Source organism: Notamacropus eugenii, chromosome 4 (genome assembly GCF_028372415.1).
Source record: "Notamacropus eugenii isolate mMacEug1 chromosome 4, mMacEug1.pri_v2, whole genome shotgun sequence".
In the NCBI taxonomy this organism is placed as follows: Eukaryota; Metazoa; Chordata; class Mammalia; order Diprotodontia; family Macropodidae; genus Notamacropus; species Notamacropus eugenii.
Window position 1 is genome coordinate 209,441,279 of NC_092875.1, and position 16,862 is coordinate 209,458,140.

Sequence of the window (16,862 nt, forward strand, 5' to 3'; positions counted from 1 at the left end):
CCGATAGCTTTGGCTTTAAAAATATTCTGTTCCTACCTATTTAGAAATAGATTTTTTTGATTTTAAAAAGTCTGCATCGCTCGCATCTCACCCCCGCCCCACCAGTTCTTTACGGGAAACACGGGGCTTTCTTTCCTGGGCCCGCCCTCTCCGCCTTGGGGCCTGGCCCAGTAGGCGCCTCTCCAAGTCCCGAGGTGGCCGAGGACCATTTCAGGCGTAACCCCAACAGACCTTTGACCTCCGCTGGCCCCTCCCGCTACAAATCATCTGCATACCACCTTCTACACCGCCCGTCCCGGCCTCCCTATCGGGGTCCAGCGTTTCCAAGAAGGGCAGCGCTCTCAGCCAATTAACGGCCAGCGCGCGGGGCGGCGAAGCGCTCCAATGGGAGGGTGGGTGGGCCCCAGCGTCCGCAGGAGACATGAATGACAAGGCCGGCGGCCAACCGGAGCTCTGTGACCTCCTCCGCCGCTACCACCCCACTTTTTCGGGGGCCCACCCCTTCCAGATCGACCTGGGGAGTTGGGAGAATGTCCAGGGTCAGAACTGCGTGAGCCGCTGGCCGCACCGTCGCTTCTCTGAAACGCTCCAGGAGCTCTCCGTGGGCCGCGATGGCGGAGCAGCCGGACGAGAAGGTGAAGTACTACACGCTGGAGGAGATCCAGAAGCACAACCACAGCAAGAGCACCTGGCTCATCCTGCACCACAAAGTCTACGACCTGACCAAATTCCTGGAGGAGGTGAGATGCCCCGGTCTGGGAGCCGGACCGAGCCGTCGGGCCTGCCCGAGCTTGCATCCCTGCTTGTTTGGCAAGGGCCGGGAACCCCGACCTGGGGAGAGGCGGCGGCGGGGGGTCCCTCTCTCGTGACTCTTCCCATTGTCTGGGAGAGGAAACCGGGGGCGGTGGGAGGCCCTCCGTGATAGCAGCATAGGTGGTTCTCGGGTCCTGGGAGATTTTTCCACGTCTGCAATCTCTAACGAAAAGTTTTGAAAGGTCTTTGATGTCCTGGCAAAGATTCGCAGCCGCTGGGTGGGAGTCGTTTCACCGCCCCAGAAACTTGCCAAACCTGTCGTTGTGCGGGTGGGGTTTTAGCGGGTTTTTTCCCTCTAGTTTACTTGGGAAGCAGAACTCCTCTGGTGTTGCCTTCCTAGGAAAGAGTGCGGCACCTTAAGGGATACTTAAAAGGGCCTGGTGCCTCCTGCGAGGTGGGCGTTTGTTCTCGGCTGTGTCCTGCCTTCTCCCGGAGGGTGGGGGGCAGGATCAGCTTCCAGAGTTTGGGAAAAGAGACAGGCAGGTGAAAAGAGCTTCCTACTTGTTGTGAAGATGGTAATACTTCCTTAAGTAAGGCAGTAAGTTACAATTTTACTTCTTTAACCTAAAGGGAACGTTTCTTTTTGCTACATATGTAGAAGATACATTGTAACCTTTAAAAAAGCGGCTTCCAGTGTTACTCTTTGTAATCTCCACCCTATATAGTACTTAACATTTAGCATGCTATGAATGAACCAGTTAATGGTTGGACTTGGAGATCTTTTCTGGAAAACAATAGTAATAATTAATGTTTCTACAGGGCCTCACGGTTTGCAAGGCACTTTACAAACGTTCTGTCATTCATATAATAACCTTCTGAGTCAGGTGTTATTATCTCCATTTTGCAGATGAGGAAACTGACTGAAAAGGTTTAAGGGGATGGGTCGGGTCTCAGGCATCTGAGGCAGGATTTGAACTCAGGTCTTCCTATCTTCAAATTTAGCCCTTTATCCACCAGGCCACCTAGAAAATAACATCTCCTACCTTTGAAAGTGTTAATTACTAACGGGAGTTTTTGTCTGTCACCGGTATTGGCTTATAAATGTTAAATAGTCCTGTAAATTAAAAAGCACAATGAAACCTTTAATGAGCACATGCTTGGTGATAGCTATTATTTGTTTAAACACAAAAGTAAATAACCCAACCTTTTGTTTTTCATTGATGAATTGGCATTAATGCATATAAAGAATATTTTGTTTTGTATCCTCATGCTCTATAGTGAGTTTGACCATTTTTATTTCGTAGCATATCTAATTCAACATCTGGTGTAATGATGAGATAAAATAAAGTGTCCTGATTTAATTAAAAGTAGTTTTCAAGAAGCAGTTTAAGCTTGAGATTTCCTCTTCTACAGATATTGAAGAGGAACCATCAGTTTAGTCAAATAACTCAGATTCCTTCAGTAATGTTAATAGCTAGGACTTACATAGCAATTTAAAGTCTGAAAAGGACTTTACAAATATTAACTCATTTTTTCCTCAGAACAACTTAGTGAAGGAGCTGTTATTGTTATCCACATTATCACAAATGAGAAAATGAGGAATAAAGAATAAGAAATTTGCCCAGAATCATACAACTGGGTAAGTGTCTGGCAGGATCAGAACTTGGGTCTTCCAGACTCCAGGTTCAGCGACTTCCCCACTGCCACTTCACTTCAAACCATCATAAGAGCAAAGAAATTGTAATTATTCTCAGTTAATTACTATCTGGCTTAACTCCCCCCCCCCCCCAAATCTATTTACAATAGCCTCTTTTTCTTCTTCTCTAACTATTTATAGTGTTTAGATCTGGATTTTATTTTTCTTAAAAGTTATTTTTCTCCTTTGATTTTTTTTTTTATAAATTACTTAAGGGAATTATGTGTTTTAAAATTTTAGACATGTGTTATGTTATTTTTTCTTCTGAAGTCCTGTTCTTCATTTGAAATCATAAGTAGCATTAAAGTTTTCAAAAAAGTGCTTTACATATGTAAAAATCCTTGTGATGTTGGTACCTTTATTCCATTGTATTATCTATACAATGAAACTATTAGAAACTATTAGAAGCAGTTAGAAGCTAAGTTCTTGTTCAGGGTCACACAGCCAGTGAAAGTGTCTGACTCAGAATCCTTGGCTCTTCTGACTCCACTGGGCCACCTGGCTGCCCCATAGTGACTACAAGGATAGAGTTAAATTCAGGAAAACCTGAGTTTAAATGTTGCCTTTAATAGTCATCATCTGGGTGACTATGGGCAGGTCACTTAACCTCTCTGAGTTTCCGTCTTCTTTTCTGTGAACTGGGGCTTTTGAAGTAGATGACCTGTGAGTTTCCTTCCAGTCCCAAGTCTATGACTCTGAGAATATAAATTTTTTAAGGTTTTCATTTAAAAAATCAGTTTATTCAAGCAGAGTAAGGTAAAAAGTGTTCATAGATAGCCAGAAAATTCAAACCCAACAGCCAGTTTTCTTTTAAATTATCTAAAGATAATTCTAGGGTCTCAGTTCTCCATATAACCTATGTGATTTGTAAAGTGATATTTACTTAAATTTTTCAAGGGTTTGTGATTTGATGCATGTAGGTTTTCCTGTCACGTATTTGCAACTCCTGTGTTCCACCTGATGATTAGATTATATATGGGTAACAGACATATATCATTCATCAGTATTCAGTCATTCCAGCTATCAGATCTTATGCTGTGCCAGAATAGCCTTCAAGAACGCAGGGTAATTTCACACCACATTGTGTGTGTGTGATCTCAAATCAGATATTTAGAGCTGAAAGACATCTTAGTAATTGAGTCCAGTCTTCTAATTTTATGCATGAGAAAGGAAGTAGTTTGATTAAGGTAACAGAAGGTTTGGAATATTTTCACTGACTGTTTCTGGTACCTGGAACTCTCCCTCATCCTGGTTTTTGACTTCCTTCAAGTCTCAGCTAAGGCTCTGACTTATACAGAACCCTTTACCTTTCCTCCTTAATCTTAGCACCTTCTCTCTTAGTTGTTTGCAGGCTGTCTTCCTCACTAATATGTGAGTTCCTTGAGAGCAGGGACTATTTTTTGCCTTTCTTTCATATTCCCATTGCTCAGTACAGCGTCCGACTGTTAGTAGTAGGCTCTTAATAAATGTTGGACGACATGGGTAAAGTCCTTTAGATTCCAAAGCCTATGTTCTTTCTGTTGCACAATTAGTAGATTAAAGGGATTATTTTAAATTCTGTTATCAATAAATCTCTTGCTGCCATACCAAACCTACCAAATTTTTTTTTCTCTAAAACTTTTTAGCTTTCTTTTTTGAGGGAAATTACTCAGAGGGAGATGACAAAGGAAAGAAAACAAAGACCTCCTTTAAGTATCATCACAATCTCTTTCTGCAATTCCTCTTTAAAAGGATAGAGAGACAAAGGAATTATACAAAAGCCTTCTGAGGTAGAGAACAAACTGTTCATTGGAAAGATTAGCTAAAAAGTTTCCTTTAGTACTGCTTTCTCTGCTTACTCCAATAATTTCAGTGTCTTCTATTTGAAAGTATATTGTAGACAATTCTGGAGCAAGTTGAAATAACCTTTTTCATTCTTAAAAGCCTCACTGATGTTTGAAAATGTAAAAGAAGTAGGTCTAGAGCTAGCTTTTGCATGATGTTTCATAATTTATTTCCCCTGATAGAATGCAGAATGTTGATTGCTTCAGGATCTTAAGCTGCTTTTGTGTGCTTACTGCCATTTGTGGAGTTAACATTTTCTTCCTTCCTTGTTAGTAGTTGAACTTGAGCTCAGCCAGGACAAGCAGCTATAGAAGACAAAGAATTTTCTGCCATTGAGGACCTTAAAGTAGTAATCATAAGCTTTATACATACCACAAGAACCACTTGAGCCTTAACCTGCATGGGACTGACTTGAATACAATAAAAGGTGAAAGAATTAGCTAGTTGTTGTAATTTTCATGTTTATCAGCATTGTCATCCCTTTGCTCATAAAATTAAACTTGCTTCTAACAGCCACTATATCAAGTCAAATCCAGCTTTTCCTGTCATATTTCCACTTATTTTCTATTAACTCCCAACATGTACCCTTTATTCTAATAAAGCTGTTCTTAACCACGGTTAACTTTTGAGCATCCAACTCATTCTCATCCTGTGTCTTTTGTTTAAGAAAACAATTAATACCATGCTCTGCAGTTAGGCCAAATGTGCCAGAAACAATTGTTATTAATTTATCATTGCCCCAATTCAAACTTTTTCTACTTGAGAGAGAAATGTTTAAATAGTAGAGTCCCCTCTTGCCCTTAGACATGTCTGTCTAACACAAGTCAGTTTGAAATAACATTTATAGGAATTTTGAACAAGGAAAAGGCCATTTTTGGTGTCTCCATGTAATAAAACAATAGTCACTTAATCTTCTAAACCCAGTCATTTCTTTTTTTACCACTCATTTCAAGGACTCTCCTAAAGTAATCAGAGATTTCCTCTTCTACAGATGTTGAAGAGGAGCCATCAGTTTAGTTAAATACTCGGATTCCTTCAATAATGTTAATAGCTAGCACTTACATAGCAATTTAAGGCTTGAAAAGAACTTTAAAAATACTAACTCATCTTCTGATCAATATTCCAGTCACTTCAGAAGGGGGATTGAGAGCATGTGTCGTCCATTCAGAAAATGGGGAAGGCCATGATCTTAATTAGACAACTTTTTTTTTTTGTTATTTAAGTTTGGATACTATCATTAATCCATTTTTAGTTAGGTGTTAGTGAACAGAGTACTGGGCTTGGAGTCAGTAATACTTCAGTCCAGACACTAGCTGAATGATCCTGGGCAAATCATTTAACCCATGTTTGCCTCAGTTTCCTCATCTATAAAATAAGCATAACGCATCTGCCTGTCAGTGTTTTTAGGAGGAACAGAACAGATGATAATGGTAAAGACCATAGCATATTGTTAATTGCTATATAAATGTTAGCTACTAGGAAACTTAGCCTTTGTTCTTGACCTTTTCCACACTTTTCCTTAGGGGAAAAGTCAGAAAGAACTTTAAACTTGAGAAATATTTTTATTTCTTAATGTTTTCAGTTGGACTTTAAGAGACTTTTAATTAGCTTCCACATTTTCTATGCTTCTCTTTTAATGATCTCTCTTATGTGCTCCTCTTGTCCACATCTTACTCATTTTTCAGGTCCCAGCACAAGGACAAGACTGTTAGAGTTGTGAGTACCATTGAAGATCATACAATCTCACAATTTCTTGCTACAAATGGGGAAATTGACACCTGAAGAAGCAGATTTAACCAGTTAGTGAAGAGTTAGGGTTGAAAACAAGACTTAAGGGCTCTCAGCCTCATATATATTGTTCATAAAACCGCCAACTGCTCTAGTCCTTAGTAATGTATGTATGCTGTCTATCCCGGTGTTGCTTCTGTTGGCCATTTCTGCTTTGAGATAAATAATTTTAAATGTTTCCTTTTCAAAGTTCCCTGGGTCTAAGCACTTGATCCTTTTGGAATACAGGTGTAGAACTTATCCCTTGTAGTAGGCAGCAAGTTTATTTGACACCTCATGCCTGGAAACTGAGTAATGTTTGGTTTGCCCTTATGTTGGTTGACAGATACTGCTGTGTCTTTGGATACTGATTTCCCTTTCTGTTTCTTTTTTGTTTCTGTTACCATGTACTACCATCTCTTGCCTTCCTTCTAGCACAGTCTCTGATTTATCCTTTCTGCCACTACTAAAGTTATCTATTCTGTTGCTTTGATCCTGTAACCCAGCTCTTTTAAAGCTTGGTGACTTCCTGTTGTGTGTACTGTTTAATATTGAAAGATAGCTCCTTAATTCAGTCTTACCTTTCAAAGCTGTGAGTTAGTCTTGCAAAAATTAACTGTCTACTACAACTCTCAGCAACTCACATGGTTTTTTCCTATCCTTTAAAAAGAAATTTTATCTCTGTCATGTTTGGAGAAGTTTAATGAGAGAACAACTGACTAGCTGACTGCTTTCTTTGCCCTACCTGACTGGAACCTCTAGGTTTCTCCTTGTTTTTTTACCTCAATTATGGAGAGATATGCCTATCTCAAAAACACACTTTTATTTGATTTGCCTATGATCTGTTCTTTTCATGGAGTTATGGAATATTAGAGGTGGATGAAATCTTTTAGAATATCTTATCCAGTCCCCCTCATTTTGCAGAAGAACCTGAGATTCAGTGACTTGCCAGATGTCACACTTGTAGTGTATGGCAGAGCCAGGGCCTGATCCTAAGTCTTACTGTACTGTGTAGGTTTTGTTCTTCCATCTTATACATGCCTATTACTGCGTATGTATGCATGCTCATGCTAACATGTCCATTTTAAAATACAAGCTTCAATTTGTTTAGCACAAAATTAGGTGTTCAATTTGTACTAGATTAATGATATATGTCCCTCCACACCATATTAAAAGCATGGGATGGTTGGGAAAAAAGCCACCTCTTCTCATTAAAGATGCTAACTGTTCATTGGGGGCTCTTTCAGGGACCTCTTCCTTAATGGAATAATAAGGCAAGGAATGTATTCAGAGAGTGAACTAGAAGTCAGAGATCTGTCCCCTGGTGAACAGGAATTGGATTGGAAAACAGGAATTGTATGTATAGCCTAGAGGAGTCAGGGGAATGATCGAATCATGAAGAGTAATGTATTTCCCTTTCTGACTTTAAATGTAGAAGTTTTTGCATCAAGTAGATTCAATTGGGCAGCTTTTAGAGTCTAATAATATCAAAATAAATATATTTAGGAAGATAAAAATTTTGTGTTTTGTTGTGGTGCTTTATTTTTTCAAAGAAGGAAAGCGGAAATTTGAGTGAAGCACTGCCCATTCTTAATAACACTTTAAATAGCAGCAAGGTTTTGATTTCTCATAGATGCTTAATGAACAAGAAGATTATGAGCTTTTTTGTCTAAATATTTCACGTTTGAACCCAAGACATGAAATTGAACCTTGTTTTCTTTATTTTACGCTTGCGAAACTTAGTTTTTTTCTTATATCTGATTACATTGTTATCTGAGCTAATACCTGCAGGATTTTGAAGGATAATTACTTGAAATGAAAGCTTGGGTTATTCAAGCCAAAAAAATTTGATTATGGTTTAGTTTTTCTCTTCTCTGCAAGTTTGCATAGTAACATTTATACAATTCTGAGAAGCTTAATTTAAAAATATCACATAGTAACAGTAATAGCTGCTAACATATAGTGTCCATAGGTGCCAGGTATTGTGCTAATTGCTTTACAAATATCTCATTGATTGTGAAAAATGATGGGTACTTTAGCTTTTTACTTTTGGTTCAAATGTTTCCCACCTGTGTGTGACATCGGGCAAGTCACTTAACTTTCCTGTTTTAGTTTACTCCTGTGTAAAATGAGAATGTTGGATTAGATGGTCTCTGAGGATGCTTGCTGTAGATCTATGAGCTTCTTGAATAATGAACAAGATTTTGCCTTTATAGGATGTAAGGCCTGTTTTCTCATCTATTTGTAAAAACTAGAAATGTAATTTCTAAAAAAAGAATTCCTTCAGGGATAATAGAATGAGAGCATTTGCTTTTGTCCTCAGCTAGTTGGACATTGAACTTTGATCCAGATTGAGAGCTGTATTGGGAGACTTCTCTGGGTGTAGTAAGCAGTGTTCTTTCCTCCTCCTCTCCCTACTTTCCACTTTACCTCCTCATCTTTTTCCTTCCTTCCTGTTTCTTCCTCTTTTATTTCATAACCTGTCCCCCCATCTTCTTCTTCCTCCTCCATTTTGGTAACAGCTGTTTTTATACTTGTGTTGTTGAAGCTTTACTTTATTTCTTTATTTTGTGGCTGTTCATATTGTATAGGAACAGAAATCAGACACCAGTCAAGATTGGGATCGATCACTAATGTAACCTGTCCCAGAGGCATCTGGGAAATTTGAAGGTTTAGGATTCAGTTAATATAACAAGTGATCCTTACTTTATGTACGTCAAAATACTTTGGCCTGTTCTAACTCCTTGGAGTTGGAGCCTGACTTACATTTTCTGCCAGAACTGCTTTGTCAGAAGTCACAAATGACTTCTTTTAGGAGTCTGGCTTTTGGTTTTCTGGCCCTACCCAATTGTTGAAATGGGCCATCTCTGCTTTTTGGGAGTCCCCCGTGCAAGGACCAAACTATCTTCAGAATAGTACTAAGAAGTTATTTGCCTGTTGAGGTACTCTTGCCTTTTCCAACTACATATTTGTATCAGGGTGGATTTCTTTCATATATTTCAATCAAAACAACATATTGCAATAAACTGATTGCAGAGTGATATGTGAATCCCAACTGTTAAGCCAAAAATTAAAAAGATTCACAAAAATTTGAACAATGCCTTTCTTCCCATTAGTTTTATAAATAATAACTTTTCACGTTATTTTTCTTAATATTATAGATTTATTATTATTTTTAAATTAATACATATTTAAAATTATGTTATTTAAATGTCTGATATAGCATATGTTTCCCACATAAAAGCTCCTTGGATTCCTCAGTTTTTGTATAAAAAGACCCTCATTCATTTTTAAATGAAAAGTGTTAAGTGTAAAGAGGCCCTGATAACCAAAAATCTTGAGAGCTGCTCTGCTATAATAACCTAACAGGTCGGAGAAGACCTTCAAATATTGGAAGGGCTGTATGGAAAAAGCATTAGACTTAGGCCTCAGAGGGTTTAACAAGTTGCAATAGAGTAGAAATTGTAGAGGCAGATACACAGAAGGGAAGGACTTGTTAACAATTAGAACTATGTCAGTCCTCAACTTTTGTGTGAATAATGTTTCTAGAAAATAGTGCAAAAGTCAAAAAAGCAAATATTGATACATTGAACCTGTACAAAATAGGAAGTTCAGTTCCTTTGACCACCAAAAACTAATTTTTGCTAGAGATTGATGAAAATATATTGCTCCACATACAATTCATCATAACAAAATCTTAATTCTGATGTGAACTTTTTCTAACATAGTAACCATGAAATAACACAGGAAGTATAGTACGTAAAATTGGCTAACATGCAAAACATTTTTTTCTTTCCAGTAATTCCCTAGAATTCTGTGACCTTTTGTGATAGCATCTCAGTAAAAAAAATGAGTTCAGATAATATTCACTTTTTGTAATTCGTGAAATGTACAGTGCCATAAATATTGTACAGCAAATAAAATTCTTAAAAAGAAGACATTTTTTAACCTTAATCTTACCTTCTGCTGTGTCAGGTGAGGGCGTTGTATTTATAGTAGTTGATTCATTAATACTAAACTCACAGCTGACAAGGGCTGTAGGTATTTTTGCATGCTTTATCTAACACCTTTATTTTCTCACTAAGCTACATCACATAAAGTCCAAAGGACTTGCATTAGACTTTGAAGAGTTCTTTGCAACAGTAGGATGAGTGCGACCACTGAAGCCCCTAGTAGGATACCAGTGGCTCCACAAATATGCAGACATCTCTTCTCTCAGTTTTTTTCTGTAACAGGCATAGCCTCAAATGTGCTCAAAAGTTGAAAGTGAAAATGAGGTTACTAATAAAATCACAGGGATGCTTGAAGTTGTGAAAGAGGAGCACAACCAGAATGATGAAGGGCTTTAAAGTCATGCAACGTAAGTTTAATTAAGGGAAGTGGACATAAGACTTGATAGCTGTCATTTACATATTCGAAGAGCCTTATGTGGAATATATGACGTTGAAAAAGCATTTAAGTGCCTTCTATATGTGAAGCAAGCACAAATGGAAAAAGCACAGATAATCCTTGAGCAGTTTATGTTCTAAGGAGACAACATACAAAGGAAAGTAATGTTCAGGGAGTAAAAATTACTGTGATGTTGAGTGGGGCCTTTGGAAAATAGATTGACCCACCCTGACCAGACTGCAATGGTAAAGTTGATTTGAAAATGGTCCATTAGTCCTGGACTGGGGAGAGAGTGAGAGAAAAAAATGGTATGGGTGGTCTGGCCAAGACAGTCACCAGGCAGGAGAGGGGTGCACCAGGGTAGGAATAGAGATTATACGTTTTTCTGCTTGTTCACAGAGGACAGAATTAGGAGCTATGACTGCAGTTGCAAAGAGGCACATTAAGGAAAAAAAGCACTGTGACGATTGGAGTTATCCAATATTAGAATGAGCTGCTTCCTTAGGTAGTGTATTCCCTTTTTGAATAAAGCTTGTGTGTGTGTGTGTGTGTGTGTGTGTGTGTGTGTGTTGTAAAGTGGGTTTTTGAACTATATGGCTTTGAGGTCCCTTTTAGCTCTCATATTTTTTAATTCTACACCATAATTTGAATGTTCCTTGTTGGCACAACTATTTTTACTCAATCTTGACATTCTCATTCCATTTTTAAACTTTAGTGATTACCTTTATGCAGATTACTTCTAAGTCTTCATCTCCTCTACTGACCTTTCTTTCAGCTCTGGATCCAAACCTCTAACTGCTTACAGGCCATCTTCACTTGGATATCTCTGGCATCTCAAACTCAACACATTTCTGAAACCTGGCTCATTTTTTTTTCCTAAAACTTGCTACTCACTACGCTTGACTTTATTCCTTGACTTTATAGTGACCTGTATTTGAAACCTATTTTATACTTCTGTGACTCTTGACAAATTCTGCTGATTCTCTCTCTGGAATATCTACCTTATCTGCCCCTCTCTTCTCTGTTTTTCCTACTACTATCCTACTGTTGCTGCCATCTGTTATCATCCAGGTGGTCAACAAGGGTAGACTCTGAACAGGAATCCTTGACCCCATGTCAACTTTCTTCCAGATTTACAAGCATTTATTAAGCAATAGCTGATTGTGTGCCTATCGGTATGCTAGATACTGGGGTATGAAGACAAAATTGAAACAAACAGCTTATCTCCCATTCTTCCTATCTATGCCACACTCATCTTTCTCATGCATATATCTGATTATGTCCTTCATCTGCTCACCACACAGTAATAGGTTTTTGCCAAATAAAGTTCAGACTCCTTAGCTTGACTTTCTAGCATTATCTTATACTCAACATACCCTTCACATACCTCTCAGTTGAGCTGATCTTTACTTTACCCTTTAAAGTAGTTGCATTTCTTATCCCCATTTTATGGATAAGAAACCAAGCCTGAGAGAGGTTAAGTGACTTGCCCAAGGTAACACAACTAATAAGTATCTAAGTAGAACTTGAACTCAAATCTTCTTGACTCCAAGTCCAGCACTTTATTTACTATGAACTTTTCCAAATGATATACTGTTTTCTCACACACACAATTGACTGAAAATGATAGGTAAAACAAATTCACATTGAAATTGTTACTATTAAAATTTGAGTTGCTTAGAGCAAAATGCTTCCTTAAAGACTTCTTTTCAAAAATGTCAGTTGTACAAGATTCTCTAAAAAACACAACAGAGGTAACTTTGTTTGATAAACCTCTTGTTACTATCATGTGAATGATAAAACAATCAAGTGCTTACTACGTGCTAAGAACCATGCTAGTGGCTGGAGATACAAAGACAAAAGTGAAATAGTTCCTTCCCTCAGGGAGATATATTCAGCAAACGTGTTTGTCACAGCCATGGGGAAAGTCCTATAGACTCTAGATCAAAGAGCATAGCTCTAGAGATGGTGGAATTCTTTAGATGTTCTTTGTGAATGACACTATTTCATCAAACTCCAGAACACTGCATAACATTGTCATTGAGATTTCATAATCACAATAAGTTTGGCTTAACTATCTACCCAGGAAAAACAGCCTAGATGAAAAATGCTTATTCCCTGTACTAGGGACGGGGATGAGGATTGGACCTATGATTTCATTAGTATAAGAAACTCCCTCTACTGGCACAGGTCATTATCTTCTCTGTGACTTTATAGTTAAGCGTTGCTTAGGACAGAGAGGATAGGTGACTTGCCAAGGGTCATACAATCGGTGTATGTCAGAAGTGAGGCATTTACCTAGGTCTTTCTATTATTACTGAGACTAGCTCTTTGTCCACAATGGCACCTTGGCTATCATTGCTCAGATTGTATTAAACAATTGGATGGATAACCCATACTGCTGATTTATGAGTATATTTATCTTGAGTAGATGCTACAAATAGACCATGAGCTGGACTCAAAATTTATCAGAAATAGTAGGTTGCCTTTAGGAAACTCTTTAAGTGACCCTAACTTCATCCTTGAAACAAAGGCCCTTTTCTGCAATATTAATCTTTCAGTTGTATTGTGTGACTGAAAGTCATGAATGTCACAGTCTCTAGAGAATGAAAGCTGAAGGAAATGGAGAAATGCATGATGGATATGAAACAGGCTGCAACCCATTAAGTAATGAGAAGTGCTATGAAAAATGTTATCAAAGTTGTAGTGTACCAGAAATGATGTAATACAGTGAGAGCAGGAAATAATGGAGAGATAGTTTAAACGGTCCGTTGCTACTTATACAGTCTCAAGGGATCTAGAAAAAGACATCCATCACCTTTGATGGATATTCTAAAGAGTATTTATGGTGGGGAATCAACAGGAGTTACAGAGGATATGGGGGAACTGCAGTCTTCCTTATTGGAGGAAATGACTAATCAGTTTTATTGCAGATCTACCAAAATATTGATGGGCCAAAATTTATCAATTCAGAGACTTATAAAGCTGAAAAGGACCACAGAAATCATGTAATTCAGCTTCCATATTATGTAGAGAAGTGACATGACTTGGGCCACAGTGACAGTGCCAAAGTAGTGGTGGTTAATCAGGTACTATGGCTTCTTGAATCTAAACCCACTGCTCTTGCCTCTGCATCCTGTTTGTTCAATAGGGATGAATTTCCGAATTCATGAGGTCAGTGGGAAAATATGATACAAGATACATTTGTTGTACTTGTGCTTTGTTATGTTGTCAGCCAGTATGTCTGTAAGCCTATAACTAAGTCAAACACCTATCATTCAGTGGAACAATGAACATTTATTGAGTGCCTACTGTATGCCAGTGCTAGACTCTGAGAATACAAAGACTAATGAAAGATCTTGCGTTCAGGAAGTTTTTGTTGTATTGGGAATGGCAGTGTATACGGACATAAGCATACAGAGAATATGCAAAATAAATACAGTATAAGTGCCAGGGAGTTGGGGAGGGCAGGCATCAGCAGGTGTGGAGCTCAGGAAAGGCTTTATGTAGAATGTTTTACTTGAACTGACTGTGGAAGAAAGTAAGAATTCTATGAGATGGAGGAGACCTAGTGCAAAGTCTTTATACACTGGAAATGGAGTGAATTGGAAATGAATGAAGTGCAGAGGACAGTTTGACTTCACTCTTGAGTGTGGGAAGGAGAGTAATGTCTGATGAGGTTGGAATAGTAGGTTGGGGTCAGGTTGTGAAGGAGGGCTTTAAAAATCAAATAGAAGTTTAGATTTTTTTCCCCCAAGGCAAATGAGAAACCACTGTGGTTTATTGAGGAGGGAAGTGATGTGGCAGCTGTATAGAGAATGGAGTGAGGCAGGGAAACCAAATTGGAGCCGGTCGAATTAGTCTAGATGATTAGAACTCAAACTAAATTGAGAATTGTGAACAGAGGGAAGGAGCTATATGCAAGAAATGTGAATTTAGAAAAGACAAAATTTGGCGATTGGTTGGATGTGTGGAGTGACTAGTTCAGGATAAACGCTATTGAATGACATACTGCCTGCATTGTGGCCCTATCTCTGGTCAGTAAATTCCCCTCCTGAGTATTCACTTTATCTCTGAACTACCACATCACTTTTTGGCCATTACCATGCCATATAGTGAAGCTCCATATTGTTTCCTCTTCTCCTCGACCCCATCCCCCAACTCTAGCTTTAAGAACAGTAATCACTGTCATTCATTTGCCCTGTGATTCCAGTCATTGTTTCTTCTGATTTTCCTCTCCAAAACAGCCATTTCTCCCCACATGTGCTTTCTCTTATTGGGATGAAAGCTTCTTCAGGACAGGGACTGTCTTACTAGTGCTTGTATCTTTAGTACTTAGCACAGTGCCTGGCACTAATAAGTACTTAACAAATTTCATCATTTATTCTTTCAGAACACTTCTGTGATGAACCTGAGAGATCAAAAGATTTGTGGTGCCCTTTATTGAAACAGGAAGTTTGATAGACATGAGGTGTTTTTTTGTTTTTATTTTTGTTTTTGATGAAAGACACTGAGTTCAGTGGATATTTGAGATATTTATGGGACATCTGGTTTCAGTAATGTAAGATGGGATCTCAGGAAAGAGCGTGGATCTGAATATTTAGCTTTTGAAGTCATCAGCCTAGAAACAGTCATTAAAACCTTGGGAATTGATGAAGTCACCAAGTGAGAGAAAAGAGAAGAGGACCCAAGTCTGATCTTTGGGGCACACTCTCTCATTTAGGGAATGTGATTTGACGGACGATCCAGAAAAGTACACTATGAAGGAATGGTCAGACAGGCAGAAGGAGAACCAGGAGAGAATGGTGTCTCTAAAACCTTGGGAGGAGAGAGTATCCAAGAGAAGGAGAGAGCTATCCCAGAGTCTGATGTGGCCGGGAGAACAGGCAGTGAACAAGCGTTTTTTATTGAGTCCTAACTATGTTCCAAACAGTGTACTAAGCCCTGGGAATACAAACACAAACAAAAAGTTCCTGCCCTCAAGGAATTTTCGTATTCTAATAGGGAAAACCTATTCCTGGAAGCTGGGGGAGGGCCAGAAGTGGTGAATACTGAGGAGTGCAGTCTGGTGGGAAATGAACATGTGGCCACCCTGGGGAGGAGCCCTCCAGCCAGAGAGAACTTGTGTGGCGGGTGTTGCAGGGCTAACATGAGGAAGAGGTTTCTGGGACATGGTGAAAATCTCAGGCTGATTGGGGGGTAAGGGGCGGGAAGTGCAGTTTAATTCTGCAGAATTCACAGTGGGCCATTAGTTGATGCTTGATTTCTCTAAGGAGGGGAAAAAGCGTTAAGATATAGTAATTTAAGAAATAAATGACTGTTTTCAAAGTAGCAGTCCCCGGAGTTTGTGAATTAATTGTGAAATAAGTTATAGGACCTCTTTGTACCTTTAATGTTTCAAGCTTCATTTGTCATGTTCCTCGACAGTGAACTTGTGGGTGAACTGGACCTCTAGAACAACATAGAGAAGCAAGGTTCGAGGACAGAGGCAGTGTCAACAGAATATCTCAAGAAAAGGGATCAGAAAGAAAACCAGGGAGCTAGAATTAACAAGCATTGAATTCCTACTATACATTATGCACTGTGCTACTCACTGGATGTAAAAATACGAAGAATAACCATCCTTATTCTTAAGAAACTTCTGTTAATTAGCTAAACAAAGCTACTACTAGAAAATCTCTACTACTTTTAGAGAAAGACGATAAAGAGTAGAAAGTTTGAAACTCAAATTGAAAACAAAACCAGATTGAGACAGTTCTTGTTCTCAAAGAGCTTCCATTCTACCTGGAGGAGAGATTATTTTCAGTGGCTTGCCGTGTATTCTGAACTTTGTTAAAGCCATGAGCTATGAAGCTTTAATGTTGAATGCATACCCTATTCATTGGACATATGAAAACTCCTATAAAGAACTTTTCAGACCAGTCTCATGTTGTGGGCCATCCGGAAAGTATTAATGGCCAAAGAATGAGCACCAAGAATATTGGGATGAAGATGGTAATGTTGGACATGTAGATGCTGTGTGTCAGGTTTCTGGAGTTAACAAAATCTTTCAGTCTGTGCTGTATTACCCAAAGTATGCTAATGAAAGAATACTCTTTCATATGTTCATTGTGTAGGGTGTAGGGACAGGGATAGGAACTGCACTTGTGATTTTATTGGTGTAGGTATCTCTAGGAGGAAACTGCCTTTAACAGCAGGTCTGTGACTGTGTCAAAGTGGGAAACTTCAACCTTGAACTTCCTGTTCTTGAGGCTCTCTCTTTATCCAGTATTCTATGCTGCCTCTTGTTAATTAGTGACTTGGATAAGATATTGGAATGAAGTGAATCTTTAATATCCTTCAGGGACAGAAGTAGAAAGTTTGGACCTTAACCTTCTTCCAATACTATTTTTTTTTTTAATTGCTTATAAATGCTAGCTTTGCAACATAAACT

The 16,862-nt window shown here is 38.7% G+C and overlaps 1 protein-coding gene across 1 annotated transcript in view; it reads left to right on the forward strand.

The window, feature by feature from the left end:
* Positions 1–309: 309 nt before the first annotated feature.
* The window catches only part of CYB5A (cytochrome b5 type A), a 46,352-nt gene continuing 29,799 nt past the window's right edge, over positions 310–16,862 (forward strand). The window contains exon 1 of the mRNA XM_072604097.1: positions 310–740. Coding sequence (XP_072460198.1) covers positions 612–740 — 129 coding nt within the window. The 5' untranslated portion in view covers positions 310–611. The remainder of the gene's footprint in view (positions 741–16,862) is intronic.